This window comes from Cygnus olor, chromosome 1, assembly GCF_009769625.2.
Source record: "Cygnus olor isolate bCygOlo1 chromosome 1, bCygOlo1.pri.v2, whole genome shotgun sequence".
NCBI classification, from domain to species: Eukaryota; Metazoa; Chordata; class Aves; order Anseriformes; family Anatidae; genus Cygnus; species Cygnus olor.
The window spans coordinates 192,077,054-192,096,152 of NC_049169.1; the positions used below are offsets into that span (position 1 = coordinate 192,077,054).

General features: G+C 36.2%; 1 protein-coding gene across 5 annotated transcripts in view; it reads right to left on the bottom strand.

Annotated features, from left to right (window-relative positions):
* Positions 1-735: 735 nt before the first annotated feature.
* The window catches only part of ATM (ATM serine/threonine kinase), a 76,827-nt gene continuing 58,463 nt past the window's right edge, over positions 736-19,099 (bottom strand). For 4 of the 5 annotated variants that reach the window (XM_040544094.1, XM_040544097.1, XM_040544095.1 and 1 more), the window contains 16 exons: positions 16,378-16,497; positions 15,286-15,503; positions 14,545-14,752; positions 13,502-13,615; positions 12,954-13,112; positions 11,560-11,698; positions 11,119-11,201; positions 9,757-9,897; positions 8,700-8,816; positions 7,366-7,515; positions 6,112-6,277; positions 4,742-4,828; positions 4,546-4,660; positions 2,912-2,975; positions 2,257-2,393; positions 736-2,137 (listed from right to left, as the gene is read on the bottom strand). In XM_040544094.1, the coding sequence (XP_040400028.1) occupies positions 1,954-2,137; positions 2,257-2,393; positions 2,912-2,975; positions 4,546-4,660; positions 4,742-4,828; positions 6,112-6,277; positions 7,366-7,515; positions 8,700-8,816; positions 9,757-9,897; positions 11,119-11,201; positions 11,560-11,698; positions 12,954-13,112; positions 13,502-13,615; positions 14,545-14,752; positions 15,286-15,503; positions 16,378-16,497 (2,202 nt within the window). In that variant the 3' untranslated portion in view covers positions 736-1,953. The remainder of the gene's footprint in view (positions 2,138-2,256; positions 2,394-2,911; positions 2,976-4,545; positions 4,661-4,741; positions 4,829-6,111; positions 6,278-7,365; positions 7,516-8,699; positions 8,817-9,756; positions 9,898-11,118; positions 11,202-11,559; positions 11,699-12,953; positions 13,113-13,501; positions 13,616-14,544; positions 14,753-15,285; positions 15,504-16,377; positions 16,498-19,099) is intronic. The other variant, XM_040544096.1, reaches the window with a different exon arrangement.

The window sequence follows — 19,099 nt, forward strand, 5'->3', positions numbered from 1 at the left end:
GAAAATGAGCATTATGTGAAGACCATATGAAGACCATAATTAACAGTATTGTAACTCCTTCATTTTGACAGTGTTTTGGAGACTCCAGGATTTGTTAACCATTCAAACTGCTTACGTGTTTGTCAGCTAGGTGGTGTCTGACTGCTACAGGAGCTTCCAATAATGTAAGCAGGTTTTAATTACGTTTACCATATTTACCCTGCATTTTTATTTGCATTTCTTTCACCTTGAACAATTGCAAATATACGGGCATTCAAAATCTAGACACTAAGTACCAAGTTAAGAGCATTGCAGAGGAATAATTAATTATTTCCTCTGACGTTACACTTTCCTTAGACAACTGTATTAATATTAATGGTTTCAATGCTTATTTTAAATAACAAAACTAAATTGCAGCTCAGCAAGATGAAAGTATTCCTTTTCAAGTGGAGCATCTGTAACTTATGAGGGAAGGACAGCATCTGACAAATGCTTTTATGCAATGTTCATTTGTATGATTAGCTAGAGCTTTAATACAGAAAACAAACAAAAAAGCCCATAGAATTTCCACTATAAGAAGTATGAGGAAAAAATTCTATAACAATATTGGATTTTTTTAATCCATGCTTAAAAGTAAAAACTCTTCAAGTGTTTTTTGTTCAGTCCTTTCCGACTTGTCACATAAGTTTAATTTTCAGAGAACACATCACTGTATTCCTGCATGAGTTACTTGTCAGAGAAAAAACAGGATACACATTTGGTTCTGAACATAAACAGAAATTTATGCCAACTTAATGAAAACAAAATACAAAAGATTCATCTTGCTATGTTGACAATAACATATAAAACAAAGAAGCAGCATCAAAATTGTGAGAATAAAATAAACACCAGTGAAATGTTAATGAGACCAGAAATTCCTCACTTACACTGCTGCAAAAATGCATAAAGTGTAAACTAGGATAATGTGAGAGTACACCAATTTTTATTCAGATTTTTATAGAGAGATGATTCAGAAAGATTTATTAAATATACCAGTGACACTTATTTGAAGGGATTCTTCCATTGTCAATATTCACAGACTATCCTTTTCATTATTATTTTTTATTTCAAAAGAAGCAATGCCTTCTGTAAAAATGTGTACATTCAGAATCTTTTTGTGTGTGTGCTCAAAATGAAACTTCAATGTTTCTGAAAGGTATTCCAGATACTGAATGACTGTTTACTTTAGAGGGGTTAGCTCGTATGCTAGGATGCTGGGCTTCACTGTACAGTCAGTCACAGGAGTCAGAGTTACAAAAACTAAGATTTTTTTTGTTTCATAGTATTAAAGAAACGCTATAAAAATTAGGTACAAGCATAATTTCAACATGAAAAAACAGCAGTATTACACTTGACTCAATGACCTTATCTCTATAAAAAATTGTCCATTTAACAAAGCTAAAAAAAAACAACTTTCAAGTCTTTAAACATAAAGTTCTCTTGTTTTCTTCTACACTTTTGTCAAGTGTCATTGAAGCATTATCTTTAAAGCATGCCCCCCTCCCTTTTGAAATGTACTTTATCTAGTTGTTTCATGACTCCTGGTTTTCAGACCAGCCATGTCACCATACTGGATTATCGTACGCCAGACTAGCTATTTAACAGCTAGACAAAGGTGATGAATCTCAGGGTAAAGAACACTATGCATCCAGTGTGCCTGAGCAAAGTCCTTGCAAGTCATAAGGAATGTCACAGTACTGGCTGTTTTGTACTGTATGGTGAACGTAAGTGGAGGAAAAACAGAATGCTTTCTTGGTAACAGGTTCTTGAGAAAAAAAAACACGCCATCCCCAAAGCATCCACCTAATACTAATACGTATAAACCTTTAGAGTTGACCTGATCCAATGTTTAATTGGGAAATAGAAACTTGAAATGTTCAGACACTTGCTGCTTAAAAATAGCTTTCTTCTAACAGCATACTAGAACCTCCCAAGTCACACCCAGGGTTTCCATCCAGGAAAGAGTTGGCTCAGGTTTTTAGGGTCCATGGCTTGCTGGATGAGGAGGTTCACCTGCCCTCCCACACTGAGCACTGTTCCCTCCTCAACGCCTTTCAGCTTCTCCTGAAGTCTCATCAGGACGCGTTCAGCCACTTTGTTAAAACTCTGGTCATCACTGCTGGCGGAATAAAGACAGAAAAACAGTGGCACTAGGTATGGTCCTGACCAGAACGAGCAATGTTCAGCAATAAAAATGTAAAGCACAGCAACAGACGATAAAAAAAGTAAATCTTTCACCTGGCTTTTCTTTTACATTCTTGTGGATCAGCGCCGAGTGTGGAGCTCATGTCAGCCTCATCCTCTGGTCTCTGCTGCAAATACAAAGCTTTCAAGGGGTTCATGGTCCAGTCAAAGAGGGGATCATAGAGCAGCACCTACACAGTAAATAAGCATCTATTTAATTTAAACTGTTAATTACAGCTAGCTCAGTGCCCTAACAGAAAGAGAAACGGTCAGTTGGTGATGTTCATGCTAACCAGATTAGAACTTTTTTTTTTTTTGAAAATCCAGTAATATTGGGCTAAAATGCTTAGTAGACAATATAACGATGAAATAACATCTGATCATTTGCAGGTGTCTGTACTGTGCATACTTGACTCAGTTTTGACATTCACAGCCAGAAATATTTTAGCTACTGAACAGGGAAAACTGTGTATGCCTGAAATAAATAGTTCCCATAGAAAGTACAGACTGGTCTTGATTTTATTGAAGATTACATGAACTGACAAATCTGACCAATGCTGCTGAATGAAAATTCAAAAAATAAAACATAGAAAAGAAAGACAAGCCATAAATATAAATTTAAACAGTATAGTAATGCGTTCCAATACAAAGACCAGAAATTGAAGATATTGTGACAGCTTGCTGTCGGAAAGAATGAAAAAATAGTTACCTCTACAATGGTCAGCAAAGCTTCTTGAGAATTTCTCATAACAGCCATTGTTTTCTCACAGCATCTAGAAAATATTTTACTGTATTTTTAGATTCTTTTTGGTGAAATTAAATGGTATTTCCTTCATTTTAGAAATGGGTACTTGTACCCTTATTAAAAGCTAATTTCTAACATATGAGTAACCTGCCTGTTTCCATTTTAGAGAAAAAGGAGAAATTTAGAACTATACGACCATAAGGAGAATATATACAGAACTGATAAATTCCCTATGGGAAAGAAATTACCAGTTTCACTGTCTGAACTGTTTCCATACGCAGAATTAACCGCCGAGCCACCACTGATTGCTGTGGTATGCCACAATGGCAGTACTGCTTGGCTGGGTGAAAATGTGCGTGCCGGAGGTGCTCTGTAAGACATCAGAGAATCCTGGCAGGGCACCTTCCTATGAAATGAGCAGAGCCGGTGGCCAGAGACATTAAGCTACTTCTGAAATCTCTCCAACAGCTTTAGACGTAGAAGTTGCTATTTACACTCACTCCCCACTGAACTAGGTGTCTGAAAGTCATAAGAAACTTTCCTTATGAGACAGGTACTCTTCAGGGAAAGAGTCGGCCTCCTTACCTACTTCAGGATCGGAACATACACTACAAAGTTAACTGACTGTGTTCACACCCAATTTTGAGATGCCTTGTTTATACGCTTACACCTATACAGTTACTTACAGGTCGGTATGGCTAAGGCAGAAACAATATCTGCACCAGAAACTGTATTTACTTCTGCCAGAGACAAACAATTCACTTTTTTCTGTATCATGGGACAAAAGTTTCAGAAGTAACAAGAAATGGTGAATTTGAGAGCATCATGGTTAGAATAGAAGTGGCAGTGATTGTTCCTTTACAGTACAAATGTGCATTAGGACTTATTAAATGCTACCTTACAAAGACAATGCTTACATTACATGTTTTTCAAAGACATGGAATTCGGGGCTTGCAAGCATTAATATCATGAAAGCCTCCAATGAGAGAAATGACCTGCTTTTTAGGGCCCTCTCAGGTCATTAGCATAAAATAAGATGGAAGTTAACAGAAACTCATCCCTTTGGGGTGTTTTCTGTCTTGCAGCTCAAATCTATTGTGAGATTTATATTTTGCGCTTGCAAAGTGATACCAAATAAATGAACTGAAAGAGGAAAAAGACCACAAATTAATTAAAAATAAAAAAACTGAACAGATATAAGAGAACAAAATAATTTAAAGAAACTTCATGGCTTGGATATATAGTATAGTTTTAAAGGAAGTACATAGCTCTGAAGAAAACAAATCCTAGCAGTGTAAATTGAGGGATGAAATTTAGCTGTGGTGCCTTTAGAAGCACTGAGCCAACCCTGAGATTCACAAGAGGGTGACATTAACCCATTATTCAGTGAAGAATATGATACACTGGGTAACAATAATGAAATATTTATCTGTGTACATGAATAACAGTGTATGATTTAGAGGGTAGCATTTAGTTTTTGGTATTATTAACAGAAATTAAGTCTCCCCTCAAGCACTGAGACTACGTAACATAAAACAATCATAATGCTGTAAGTACACTGCTGCCTCCTTACCCCTACGCCCTATAGGATCACTTACCTTCTGAAGACTCCTTCCACTCCAGTAATACCCATTCCGTCTACAATATCCCTGGTTAATCTAAATGGAACAGTCTCTGGTGTGGGAAGGATTTTACCTTGCTCAAAAGCAACTCCTAAAGGAAAAAATAATACATGTTAAAAAAAATAAAGTTCGAGTAAATAAAAATGAAAGCTTTCTTTTCTGTCCCACTTACCCAAATCTATATGCACTAGTTCTGCAGTTTGTTCATCTATCAGGATGTTATGAACATGTCTGTCTCCAAGTCCAAGTATGTAGCCGACTAAAAGAAAAAGGTAAGTTCTGAAACTATTATTTACATGCCATAAGAAACAGGGATCATTTAACAAAGAGAAGATTATTCAAATCAGTTTAACACATGGAAACAAATTAAAAGTGAGACTATTTCTTCCCCCATGTAAATGTATTACTCCAGTAAAGAGCAAATGTCATTCCACAAATTTTAGAAAAAGGTTGACTGAATGCAATTGCAAAATGGCAGTTCTGATACACAAAACCAGATGGTTTTATCTATTTCACAGACTTCTTGCCCACTTCTCCCTGTAGATAGGTTAAACAAACAATTTCACAATTTTGAATTAAAGATAAAAAGCAAGTACACAGTAAAGTGAGGGGTTTCTCATTATTACAATTTCTAAGAAAACCTTTTAACTCACAGTATCATATAATCATAACTCAGTCAGGGCAACTGTATACCTAAATAGTTCCTAAGTGATCCTTGTCTAATTTGGTTTCAAAAATCTCCAAATTATAAGATCTTTCATGTAAGCCTATTTCAGTGCTTTACTGTCCTCACATTTAGAAAACCTTCAAATGAAACCTTGATGCTTTTTTTTTCCCTATCTAATGGACATAGATTAATATTTCCTATAAAATACTTTCATCTTAATTCTGCTAGACAGTAGATTTACTTAATTTTTCAGCAAAAAGGGAGTGTATAAACAATATGCTAACATATACGATACGGTCTATTGTAACGTATACAATATACTATCAAATATCTTCCAGAGACATGATATGAAACTGAGTCATCCAGAAGAAATCCAGAATCTGTGTGCCTATACTTACTTATGGAGACAGAAAAATCAAAGAAAAAATGCCAAAGCTTAAATAACCATTTCAGCCATACCTAATGATGCCAGCAAAAGGGAAGTAAAAGATTACGCCTTTCAACTCAGCTAAAACATTTGAGGATACAGATGACTCAGCTAAAACATTTGAGGATACAGATGAAATGAAAAAATCTTAAAGCACAATAACTGAAATAGTCAGGTAAAAACTACCAGAAGCTAAATATACAAACCCCATACACAGAAAATAAAGAAACAATTTAATTCTATCTTTCTACTGCAGAAAAAGGGGAGGGGGGTGTGTCAGAAATTTTAATTCCTAAAATAGTGCTGGTGCTCTTGATGAAATTTTTTGTTCACCCCCTCCCCCACTTTTTCTGACAGGTGACAAAAGCTTAAAAGCATTACATCTGAAATGGTATAAACTGTTTTTTTACTTAATTAAAAAAAACATGTTAATAGTTCAATACAATACCTATAGAAGAAGTAGCCACACTGCGAGTGTATGCCAACCGTTTTTCAAACCACACAGCTGGATCCAGGAATTTTTCCATGCAGAAGTAACGAAACACAGGTTGAAAATTCTCACAGACCTTCATGAAGATGTTGTATTTCTCTTCAGAATGTTTCTTCTGCGCATCCTTTAAATACACAAGAAACGTTTCTCCCATGATTGACTGCTTTGGAGAGAAATACAGCCCTACCCCTTCCCCCCTCCCCCGAATGCTGTTCTCACTCATTTCTCTCAGCTATGAAACAGTATTTTTTCCAGCAATCATTAATGCGCCTATTAGTCTGTTTTACTAAACAATTATATTTTCATACACAACTCATGGGCTACATATGAAAAACACATCCCATTTCTTTGGTTCAGTGGCTGCATGTATTTTACATACAGGTAAATATATCTTTTTGAGACATACTTCCCCCACACTCTCTTCTGTTGCTTTTCTGATGTCTTCACACAGTTGTGAGAAAGTCATTCTCACTCATTCATTCACATGCAAAAGCTGTACAAAGCCACAATTAAGCACACATTTATTCTGTTAAATCTATACAGATTTAAAAGAAATTAATTTCTTGCACATTGTGGCTAAGTAAAACAACAGGTAAAACTGTCTGCAGTGACATGCTGAGTCAATTTATTGTCCTTTACATATGGTAGTGGTCATTATTTACTCTTCTTTTTAGTCTCCCTTTAGTCTTTTTTTTTTTCCTGTACATGGATGTCAGCGCACAGGAGGAGCCAGACCTCTTCACACTGCCTAACAGCAGTTAAGACCATGCGTTCATCTCAGCTGCATTCTAAACCCATTTTCCCCAAGGATTAGTATTCAGCATTTTGGCTTATTCATGAAAACAAAATTATTTTTCAATGCAATGAGAAACATGACAAGCATAAATTAATTTTCTAAGTTAACTTTATACTGAATCTGTTGGGTCTCTGTAACGACCGTTCTGGTATTCCAATGTATTTATATTCTAGAAAACATTTCACAGATTTCCGGGAGATTTAGCTATATTAAAATCTTTCCTACAGCAAACATTCATTCAGCAAGTTTTATTTTGTAAAGACTCTTTCCAGGCTGCATTCAGATTAGTGTGAAGATATATTAATACCACTGTTATACTAAAAGTATAACTTTATTTTCTCCTTAAATACTTAAAGAAACCTTTTCTGTGTAGCAGAATATGAGCTAGATATTTTTCTTTAATTATTTTGACTCACCATCATTATCTTCTGGCACTGGTAACTTGAGTAATCTTTAGGCCTGTATCTCTTGTGAGCTCCCTCCTCGATATTCACAAGGAACTCCCCAAGGGGAGTTGTTCCTGAGCACCACTCCAGAACACCACTTTTCTGAGAAAGGGGAACTACCTGTGAAAACAAAACCAGTGCTGCATGGGGGAGGGAAACACACACACAGCTACAAATACATACTGCAGAGCATTGGTGGATATTTGTGTTTGTTTAAAAAGACACAAAATCAAACCATATAGCTGGCCAAAATATATGATTTTAATGTATGGGTATGCATATATAACATAAACTCAAGGTTCTTCTAGCATATCCTTGCAAAGTTTTTTTTAGCCCAGAGGACCTTTCACTACATACTTCAGTACAACTTAATTAACCTACTCAGTTTGCTTGTTTGGATTAGTATTCTGGAAGACACAACTTGAGAATGAACAATCTCTGGGCCTCAGAGAAATAGCTACTGCCTGTTTCCTTTATCATTATTATTTTTTTCTCATGGAAGTCTCTTTATCTCATAATATAACCCCTCATTTTCTTCCTCCCTGCTCTCATTCATTTTTACACATGTGCAAACATGCGTCTTCATTGAAAACTATTTTAAGAATGTGAATCAAATCGTGACTTCTTAGACTATGCTAGCAGTTTTTCTTTAGAAATTCCAGAATTCTTTAGAAATTCCAGAATACAAATTTCTCACTTGTCAAGGACAAGAACTTATACTTTTAGAGCACTTACTCAGGTCACCATCACAATTACTATAATAATCCCTAACACACAAAAAAAGGAAAAGGGGGGGGAAGTTCCTGTTTAAATACATTTTCTATGTTTATAATTAGAATTTACTGCCGCACTCCCAACTCCAACAGAAACTGTTCTGCAATTCAAATTCTGCATGAACAGACTCTAGACCAGTCTTCTGGATTCAACTGGAAGGAATACTGCAAGACTAAAATTAACAAGAATTTATAAACAAACTTCTATTCTCAATTTCAATGATAAGCAACTTGTAGTTCAAAGACACCGAATGACTTCATTTCTGTTCATATAAAGTTCATATAAGTTAATATACAGAAAGCTTTGAATAATATTTAAATATACATTGAGAGGCAGGGTTTTTTTAAGGATTTGGAAAAAAAATGTAATAATTAGATTATTCCACACTTTAAGGCACAGTGACACTTTTAACACCACATAAAAGATAAGCTTTTAAATTGTCTTTGGGTTAAGAAGAGAAGAATAGGAAAATATGCTTTATCAGTATCAGTAGTACTTATTCCTCTGCTGCAGCATCTGTTCAGGGTTACCTTGTATCTTCGGATAGCTAATTTTCTCTTTCGTGTTTCAGTGTTTTGCTGGAGCAATGTATTACACATCTGGAAAACCTGTTGCATAACAGCATCTTGTCTCAGATCATCACGTCCCTGTAGTATAAATAGAAAAAGCAGTTAAAGAGCACTTTTTTCAGCATACGACTTTTTGTTCTGCATCTTTAAAATACATAGAAAAAATAAATCTACAAAACACAAATTACTTTTCCACAATAATCAACTGTAATAAAATGTAATCAATGTCTACATTTGGTTTTCTAATAGTACTCAGCTGTTTAAGCTAATTATCATTAACTTAAATTATCACCTTTTTCTTCTCTTTTTTCACAAATGTTATTCAATTAAGGTTTCAATGAACCTACGTTCCTTAAGGTACCTTTTTTTAAAAAAAAAAAAAAAAAAAAGGTGTTTCATTCACCATATTTAGCAATCCAGCACACGGCTGAAGCAGCATCAGTTGGTACTGCAATTCTGATTAAGGAATGCACATCTGGAGATTCAGGCTTCCCTTTAAGACTTTCAAAACTACCCCATACTTAACAGGAAGTCAGAATTCTTGCAGCAGCTGATGAATGTTTACAAAGCCATCAGGGACAGACGGAATGACATCAAGTGAGTTTAATGAAAATTTTTTGTTTAGAGGTTTGTGTCTACATGCATGTATTCAATTGTCTCTGAATCATAATTATATTTATACAGGGAAAAAAAGAAAAAGGGAGGTATTTTACACAAAATGCTGATGGCTTTTATTTGCTGCAGGTCACTAGTCACATGAAGTCACAGAAGTCAGCAGGTCTGGTAATTGTCAGATAAGCTACTGTATATTGTTGACAATATTTACAAAAATATTAAATATTATGAGATACTTTGTGATTTCCTTTATTAAAGCCCTGAACAGAGAAAACTGACACTGAACTGTGAAAATTTTGCATTTAGTATGCGAGTGATACCAGAGAAAACTGACATGAGAACTTAAAAAAAAAAAACCAACACGCCAAATCTCTGAGATGCCCCTACAACAGACAGAACCTACCTTAACCAGCTGCCTCCTTTCTTTACCATCTGATCCTACACAATCTATTATTTTAGGCAGATTCAGGCCTCCTGCTAAGTGAAATTCTGGCTTAAAAGACCTTATTGTCACCAAATTTTCATATCTTCCTGTGGGATCCACCTGAAATTATATTAGTTTAAAATTACTAGAAATATGATCTCCATTTCCCTCAGAGAAAGCATTAATGATTTGTTTGCAAACTATATGCTAAATATTAATATAAACGTTCTGTCATCTACAAGAATAATAACTCAATTTCAGCCTGTGCCAACTAGCGTTCTCCCAGAAAATATTCATATATGGTTGGAGGACATTAGATTTACATTAGCCTGCAAATGAACCCAATCTACAATTCTAAAACTGCCCAAATCTGTATGGTCTGTATCTTAAACCATCCTGGATATCCCCATGCCACAAAGCAACCCTACTCCATTAGCTGTAAGGAAATTGCATTTGAGTTGTTTATATTACAGACCTCCTACTGTTTCAGATAAATTGTACAGGGTAAGAAGAAAAACAAAGACAATAACAATTGTATCTCACAAAGGTGCAACAACAGGGACCAAGAGGAGCCCTACAAACAAATGTTATTTAGCATGGGTGGCAATTTCCGGCCTCTGAAGTCAAACAGCATAAAATATTCCCTTAGCCTGTTCTATTCAGCTGTACAGAGATAGCCAGGGGGACTTCAACATACGGAAGCTCAGCTTCAAACACTTACATTTTAGGTGGATGGCCCAAAATACAACTCTACACTCCTCAAACAGCTAAGTTTCCTAGGTAGAGGAAGCATGCTCACTTACTCAGGCATATATGAATGGGTGCCGACGCACCCATCCAATCAACAACTCGTGCTAATGGGAACAGATCATTTACCATTACTAAATTACTGAGCTAAAGCACATAAGCTGGCCAACTAGGAACAGCAGAAGAGGCAGATCTATTTAATCTCACAGCTTTATGTATATTAAATGCCTCCTTAAAACTCTGAGCTAGCACCTATAAAATAAGAGATTCAGATTCCCACATCCTCTCTGTTGTTTAGGTGCCTCATCACCCCTTCTGATGATGAAAGACTAGCCAGTGCTAACAGCGGCAAAATCATCTTTATATGATAAGTTGCTATCCTAGACTTTGGGGTCATGGTCTTCTAAAAATTTCTAAAGGCCTTCCAAAGGGAAGGATCTCACCCCGCATCTCCCACCTCACAGGAAAAGTACCCAGATAGGCTGGCCTGTAAAGAACATGGGAAGATGAAGAGAGAAATGCTCTGACTGTCATTAGAGAAACTTGGATCTAAGATTTGATATTATAATGTATAACTATTTCAACTTCAGTCACCTTAATTTCCATAGTAGGGACAACAACATCCTCCAGGTTTTTCAGTTTAGTAATTGGCTGGTCAGCTGGAATACTTATTCCTTCTGTAATTAAATGGAATTCATACCTTTACATTTGGAATTATAAACACACATTGAAGTTCACAAAAACAGTTTTTGGGACACAAAATCCTACTGCATACGTCTGTTGAGCTGATGAAGATGACCACTGCACAACTGGAGTTTTCTGGAGTTTCATACTCATGAAGTCCATACCTTACAGTACGAGCAACTACTACAACTTTTAATCCAGACTAAATTCTACATTTATCAAAAGGCACAATGTTATCACAGTATCTCTTTTAACTATATACCAGTACTAAGAAATATTTTTTTCATCCAAGAATATATATATATATATATCTTCACTATTGAAAATGAAAATATTTTTTTCAAGACTTACTTCTTTGAGATTTCCATGGACTAGCATCTACATTTGCTAATATGATGTAAGCATCACAAAGGGTTTCAATATCTCTAACCATACGAGCTCTCCTTTTTCTTATGATATTGATTATATTGCTAGCAGCCTCCATCCTGTCCTAAAAAAACAATAAAATACAAATATCAATTGCAAACTACATCTTGTAAGATTAAGGATGCATAGTAACATGCAGTCATTTAAGTACAATTAGAATCATAGAACCGTTTGTGTTGGAAGAGACCTTGAAGGTCACCATTGGATCCAGAGGGCAGCAGCGAGGAGGGAGCACAGCAAGCTCAATACCCTGGATTTCAGGAGAGCAGATTTTGCCCTCTTCAGGGATCTGCTTGGTAGAGTACCACGGGGCAAAGAGCCCTGGAGGGAAGAGGGGCCCACGAAAGTTGGTTAATATTCGAGGATCCCCTCCTCCCAGCTCAGGAGTGATGCATCCCAACAAAGAGGAAGTGGGGCTAAAATGCCAGGAGGCCTGCATGGATGAACAAAGAGCTCCCGGGCAAACTCAAACAGAAAAAGAAGGCCTACAGAGAGTGGAAGCAAGGACAGACAGCCTGGGAGGGATACAGAGACATTGTTGGAGGAGCCAGGGATTGGGTTAGAAAAGCCAAAGCCCTGTTAGAATTAAATTTGTCCAGGGACATCAAGGGCAACAAGAAAGGCTTCTATAGGTACATCAGTGACAAAATGAAGACTAGGGAAATTGTGGGCCCTCTCCAGAAGGAAATGGGAGACCTACAAAAACATTCAATGAGGGATAAGAGGGCAATGACAAACAACCATGCCAGGACTATAAAGATGGGGCAGAAAAAGGACATTAATCCAGATACAAGATGATTCCACTGGCAGATTCCAACAAAAATTAAACAGTGACAACATTAACATGAAACTGCAGTTCAGTACTACACTTCATCATGGCTTTTAGCAAATTAAAGTCATACAAAGGAACAAAAGGTATACTGCGCATGGCTAAACACTTAGAACAGATGTTATCACTTAAAGCAGAAAGATGCTCAGTATTTACTTTTAACAATAAACAATAAACCTACTCAAACACTTACTGCAACTAAAGTGCCTTTTAGAGAATAATTCGTCAAGGACATTCATCACAAAATTCTGTGCAATAATTGGGGGCATTTGTTGCAGGAAATGTTAATTATGTCTTGTTTAGCCTCAGTAAAAAAAATGTCAACAGTAATTACCAATTCACATGCAAAAGAATGTTTTTTGTCACAAAGTACTTCTTTCTTCCCACTCTTTCTGCTGCTGAATTCTACACTAAAACAGCCCTTGAAATAAATAAATATTTTTTTACAAAACTGAATAGAATACAGTGAAATAGAATTTTTTATAGTTACCACATCAAGCTGGGAGATTTCTTTTGGTGCAGTTTTAATTAACTTATTTCTTCTAGTTGAATCTGGTTTTGTCAGCAGATCATCTTTGTTAGCATTTGCCAAAGCCAATATTATAAACAAAGAATGATGTGGATGATCCAGTGAAATTCTAGACATCAGCTGTCAAGGAAAAGAAAAAATCCCATTATTGAAAATTGTACAGAAGAAATAAAGCAACTTAATTAACATAATTATTTTTTTGAGCTACTAAGGCTCTTCGTAAGAAATAAAGAGCAGTAATATCACTTAGACATTACCTCCAGAATTGTAATACATTCAAGGTACATTTCTATACATACGTAAGACTATTCTTATACAACAACAAAAACAACAAAGTAGCAATGAGAATTCCCCAGTCCTCTCTCTCGCTTCATCCACAATATTGATTTTGCATCACCACCTCCATAACTCATTGTGCTATAGCTGCACAAAGGAAGATACATATTATTTAGGAGTATGCATCATTAAACCAATCAAGGTATCTTTAGATACAAAAAAGCATAAATTACATTATTCAGAACTTCATGAAATCCTAGACCACCCATCATCTTGGTTCCCATTCGAGCAGCCAGTTGGTACATCAGAGGCAAAAACTTGTATGAAGGGATTTTCTCTGCATTCTTCTGTAGTAGAGAAAATTCAGCAAGAAAGCTGCATTAAACACCAAAAAAAGACTATAATCATAAAATACCAGGTTAGAAATTTTGCTTTTGCTTTTTTTTTTTTTTTTTTTTAACAGGGTAACTATTGCTGAGTGATCAAGTGAGTATCACATCATCTTGGTTCCTGCCTCTTGGATGTCCTTGATGAGGAAAGTACTATTTACTATTCTACTAGAGCAGAGCTTAGATACATTAATTCAGAATGCCCACATTTCTAGATTCACTATGGCAAGAAACACTCCTAATAAAAAAATTTACAACCTAGTTTAAGACAATAAGCAATTGTGTGTTAAAAGTGTGAGTAAAGGACCACTTTCTACTCTTGAAAGTTAATACAAAGTTAACACAAAATGAAGCAATTACAAATTACACAGATTTCTGTTATAAATACTTATCATTCATGCAAGAATTAACAAATATCCCGCATCACTGCAGAAATGAAAAAAAACAACCTGACAATGAGAACCTTCCTGGTCTGTGGTTGCTGCATTCTACAGATAGGCTAAAAGTACATCCTTTCACCCAAAAGTATACACAATATATCCAGAATAACATACTAAAGGACACAGAAGGATATGGGCAGCATTCAAGGTATGTAAAGAACAAGGTAACGACAGTGAAAGATCATGAGATATGTTTAATCTTACAGACTTGCTAAAGTAAATTGCTAAAGTAAATTAAAATGCAGTGAGAATTACAGTGTTACTAATGAGCAACTAACTGATAAGCAATGACTGAAAAAGGAAAGTTTTGATGGAAATGCTAAGGAGCTATCCAGGAAAGCATACATCACACCACAATAATTCATCCTTTAGAAATAGGAGAAGGAGGAGAAGGTGGATAATTGAATGTAAAAGTATAATAAGGAAAAAAAAGCAGCAAACATATACCTTCATCATTTCATTGACTCTATCAACTCCAGAATTTTCAAGCCACAGGGAACAGAGTCGGAAGATCCACATATCGTGTTCTTCTCCGCTTAGCAAACAGCTGATATAGTTCTCCACTGCTTTACACAAGAAATTTTTACGATCCTCAGTTAGGGCATGTATGGCACATTCATCCAGATCAAGCTCTCGCTGAACCTTCACTGTATATCTATGTGAACAGACATTATTTTTAAACAACATTATTTCTCAATGAACAGACTAGGCTGTCCAAATTCTGTTGCTTGGCAATTTAACCTTTTTTTTCTCTTTAAACTTGTTGTGTATTAACAAGCCCAGTAAAATAAACATCTACAAAATGAAACTGTAGGAGCTATTCTTTTGGTGCATGTCCAACACAAACCCACCACTCTAAGTAAATCTTCAGTCAGTGTCTTTTTTCTTTCTAATGATACAATCTCAGTCTTGATGAAATCATCCATACTGTTTAGCTGTTGCTGTAATGCTCCTTGGCTTAGTTTTGGCCCACACCTACTAGCAATTCTCTTAGATGATGTCCAAGCCCAGTTAAGAAAGAAACTCTATGCAACAAGCATTACGGGTTCAGCCACTGTTTTATGAAGAGAAGGAAAAATTCAGTTGTAGAGGTGTGAACCATGCTGTACCACTTGCCCAGACGGTGAATTACTAAAGACAAAGCTTTTAATGGCTCCACAGTAACCACCTCTCAGTCTGAGCACTCACCTGTTTCTCTCAACTCTGTGCTCTCTCAGGAGGCCAACCTCCTCCTTGGCTTTTTTCAGTAATGCCTGCTTGTTTTCAAACTCTGAGGATTTCATGTAATTCTCAATTCGCTGGTACTGATTATCTGAGAAACGAGCCAAAGACAGGAAAGCCTTCATCTTTCCATTCTTCATCTCATCACTGTTGTCTCCACTGTGGCTTGCAGCAATTTCCACAGCCTAAAAGGGAAGTTACAATAATAAAAAGCCTGATAATCAGATGAATAGTGACTACTGCATAATACCTGACCAAACTCTATTATCACAGAATCGCAGAATGGAAGTGACCTCTTGAGGTCATCTCGTCCAAATCCATGCTCAAGTAGGGACACTTGTTTGTTCAGATTAGTTAAGGTTGACTGTGATGAAATATATACATATATATAAAATAAAACCGACCAGGCTGAGTATTTTTTTCTAAGTGAATTTAACCTTTGAGGAGTGTTTCAGTGCAAACTGTCAATAATATTATCACGTATCAAACAGCTTTAACAACCATACAGGATTCTCCTACCACTATCTGTCTTTCAGAGCAACTAAGCATGAAGTTTTGCAACTTAGTTTTACCTTACGTCATAAGATAAAGAGGAAAAAACGAAGATAGTGCCAAAAAGACAAGGAAATTGTATGTGAAAGTCACTGATTCAAATCATCAGAGAAACCATGTAGAGGGTAACAGAGAGAGGCAACTATGTACAGTTTCATAAATTAGAAATAAAGAAATGCAGAGCAGATATATATTAATAAAAACGTTTCTACTATGGCTAAGATTATTTTAAAAAAAATTACAGTACTTTGAAACATTAGTGCAAGACTTTCCAGCACCTGGAATGAGACTGTAATGAATGTAATCCCTGAAAAGATGGGGATAGGGTGGAAGGAAAAAGGAAAACAGGAACAGCAGTCATATTACGGTGTTCTATAATAATATGTGAAACTTGTATTTTTATAAGAATCTGTATTTTCAATCCAGAAAAGACTACATTGTAAATTTCACTTGACATTTTAACATAGCATTATCTCAAAGTCTGTGCATTTCAAAGACTAGACTCACTTTTTCTAAGTATTTCCGCATGATGACTGTAGGGTTTTCCAAGCACGTTTCTGCTAACCAGGTTCCACATAGCCTCAGACACTCTGTATACATCAATTTCAGATGAGGATTATTCTCCACCTTTAAGAAAGAAAATTTTTGGAAAAAGAAAAGAAGAGGAAGGTAGCAAATGAAAATACCTTTAACATATTTGGTAGGCTACTTATAAAACTTTTTACTTCTAAACATAATTTAATCACTTAGGCCTGTTACATGTAATGCACCTACAATGTCATTTACTATCTACATATACAGTAGTCAATAACCTTAAATCACATTCTCTATAAGACTAAAGGAGAGTGCCTATTTTAAAATACCTGACAGTTTGAACAATTAAAAACACAATAAAAAATAACAAATTTTAATAAAAATAAAGTAAATTCAGAGTGTGTTTCCAGAAATGTTATTTCTAACATCCCCATTTAATCTGAAGTACCATAGTGCATGCTGTAGGGAACATTCAGGTATTGTGATAACTATGTGTGATCATCAAATTTTTCAGACAGACTTCTCCATGGAAACTTGGTTAAAAGCACTCTGAGAAGATGATGGAGTAGATTTCCAGTGGACTTGCTTCCAGACTGGAAGCTCAGCTTTAATTCTACAGCAGGACAAATTTCCAAAATACTTTGAGCACAGGGTATATATTAAAGACCACCTGATCAAGATGGCAACACTGACTGTGAAATGCTGATGAATATCATAGACTGCAAAAACACAAAAGCTCCTTAATCCAAGGTAAATGTAACACTGTAAGGTAAGACTAGAACTATTTTTTTATGCCTTTATCAACTGATACATGAAACAATAACATAAATGAAAAGCAAACTCTTGATTTTGTCCTGATAGGTACAGAACTTTGCCCTAAATACTCCAACCTTCTGAAGTGTGATATTCCTTAATAACGTATACAGACTCAAAGTGAATGTCTAGTAACTTCGAAAAAATACTCTAAGAAAAAAAAAATCTAAGAAAGCTATCATGGAAGAAAGGTAAGGAAGATGAAGACACTTTTACCACATCAGTATGCAAAATGAAGTTTTATCAAAGTGAAAAAGAAAAAATACAAAAAAATCAAATATCCTGTCAAATGAAAACAGAACCCACCATCAGACTGTCAAAAAAAACAACCAGCGAACAACTTGAAGACAACTAAACAAATAATATGAAAGCATTAATAGACAATATTAGGAGTTACTATTACTAAGAGGAGTTACAATTACAACAAAAACACAAAGAGAATTGATAGATGAATATAAAGAAATGCCAGAATAGCTTTTGTAAAAATAAACCACAGAATGACAGAAAAATCCATGCTGGAAGGAACCTCTGGAGAGATCATCTGGCCCAACCTTCTGTTGAAAACAGGGCTTTAGATTAAGTTTCTAGGACTCTCTTAAACTCAATCTTGAACTATCAAATTACAGCAAGGGAGATTTCACCATTTCTCTGGGAAATGTGTTACAGTGGTAGTGGTGAAGAGTTTTTTTGCCTGTATCCAGATGGCATTTCTCTTGAAATAACTTGTGCCCATTGTCTCTTGCTCTTTCACTGTGCATCTTTGTGAGTAGTTACCTCCACCTTCTTTACAACCACCTGTTACATATTGGAAGATTGTGATTAGACCTGCACCCTGAGCCTTCTCAAGGCTGAATAAAACCAATCCTTAAAATGTTTACTCCTGTGCCAAGTTCCCCATTCCTCTAATAACCTTCATAGCCCTTTGTTGGACCTCTCCAATTTCTCAGTGCCTCTGTTGAAGGGTGGACCAAAACTGGACAGTGTGGGCTAAGAAGTGCCAAGCAGAATAATCAATCACACTTCTTAACCTACTGGCTCAACTCTTGGTGATACAGCCCAGGACATGGTTCACCTGTATTGCCACAAGGGCACAATGGCAATTTGTTCTAGCTTGCTGTTCACTGGGACCACCAGGTCCTTTTTTGGCAAAGCTACACCCCAGCCGGTCAGACTCCTACCTGTACCACTGCTTGAGGTTATTCAGTCCCAGGTGAAGAACTGATCTCGTGCAACTTCTGTTGGTATCATCTTCCAAACTACTGAGGTCTGTCTGACTCACCAGTCACTCTTCCTTCCAGTTTGCTGTTATATGCAAACTTGGTGAAGGAACTGAGTCCTGTCACATAAATCTCTGTCATAAAGATAGTATCAGAGCCTGTAACAAACCCTGAGGAAAACTCACTTCTTTCTGGCTACCAGGCTGCCTTTGCATCATCATTGACCACCCTCTGAGCTAAACTGTCTAGCCAGTTTTACACCTGTCTTGTGGTTTTATCTACCCAGTTTGTATCTTACCAGCTTGTCGAGGACAATATTGTGGGAGACTGTTGCAAATGCCTTGCTCAAATCAAGACAGATGACATCCACAGCTTGTTCTGTATCTGCTGGGCAAACTGTTTCATCACAGAAGATGATCAGGTTATTCAAGCCTGATTATCCTTAGTATATCTGTGCTGGCTTTTCCCAATCACCTTCTTGTCCTTCATGCGCATGGAAATAACTTCCCTAAAGACCTGTTCTGTAATTTTCCTAGGGATTGAAATGAGCCTGACTGCTCTGTAGTTTCTCAGATCTTGCTTTTTGCCTTTTCTGCATATGGATGTGATTGCCTCTTGGTGTCATCAGAACGTTCCCTGATCTCCATGATCATTCAGAGGTGATA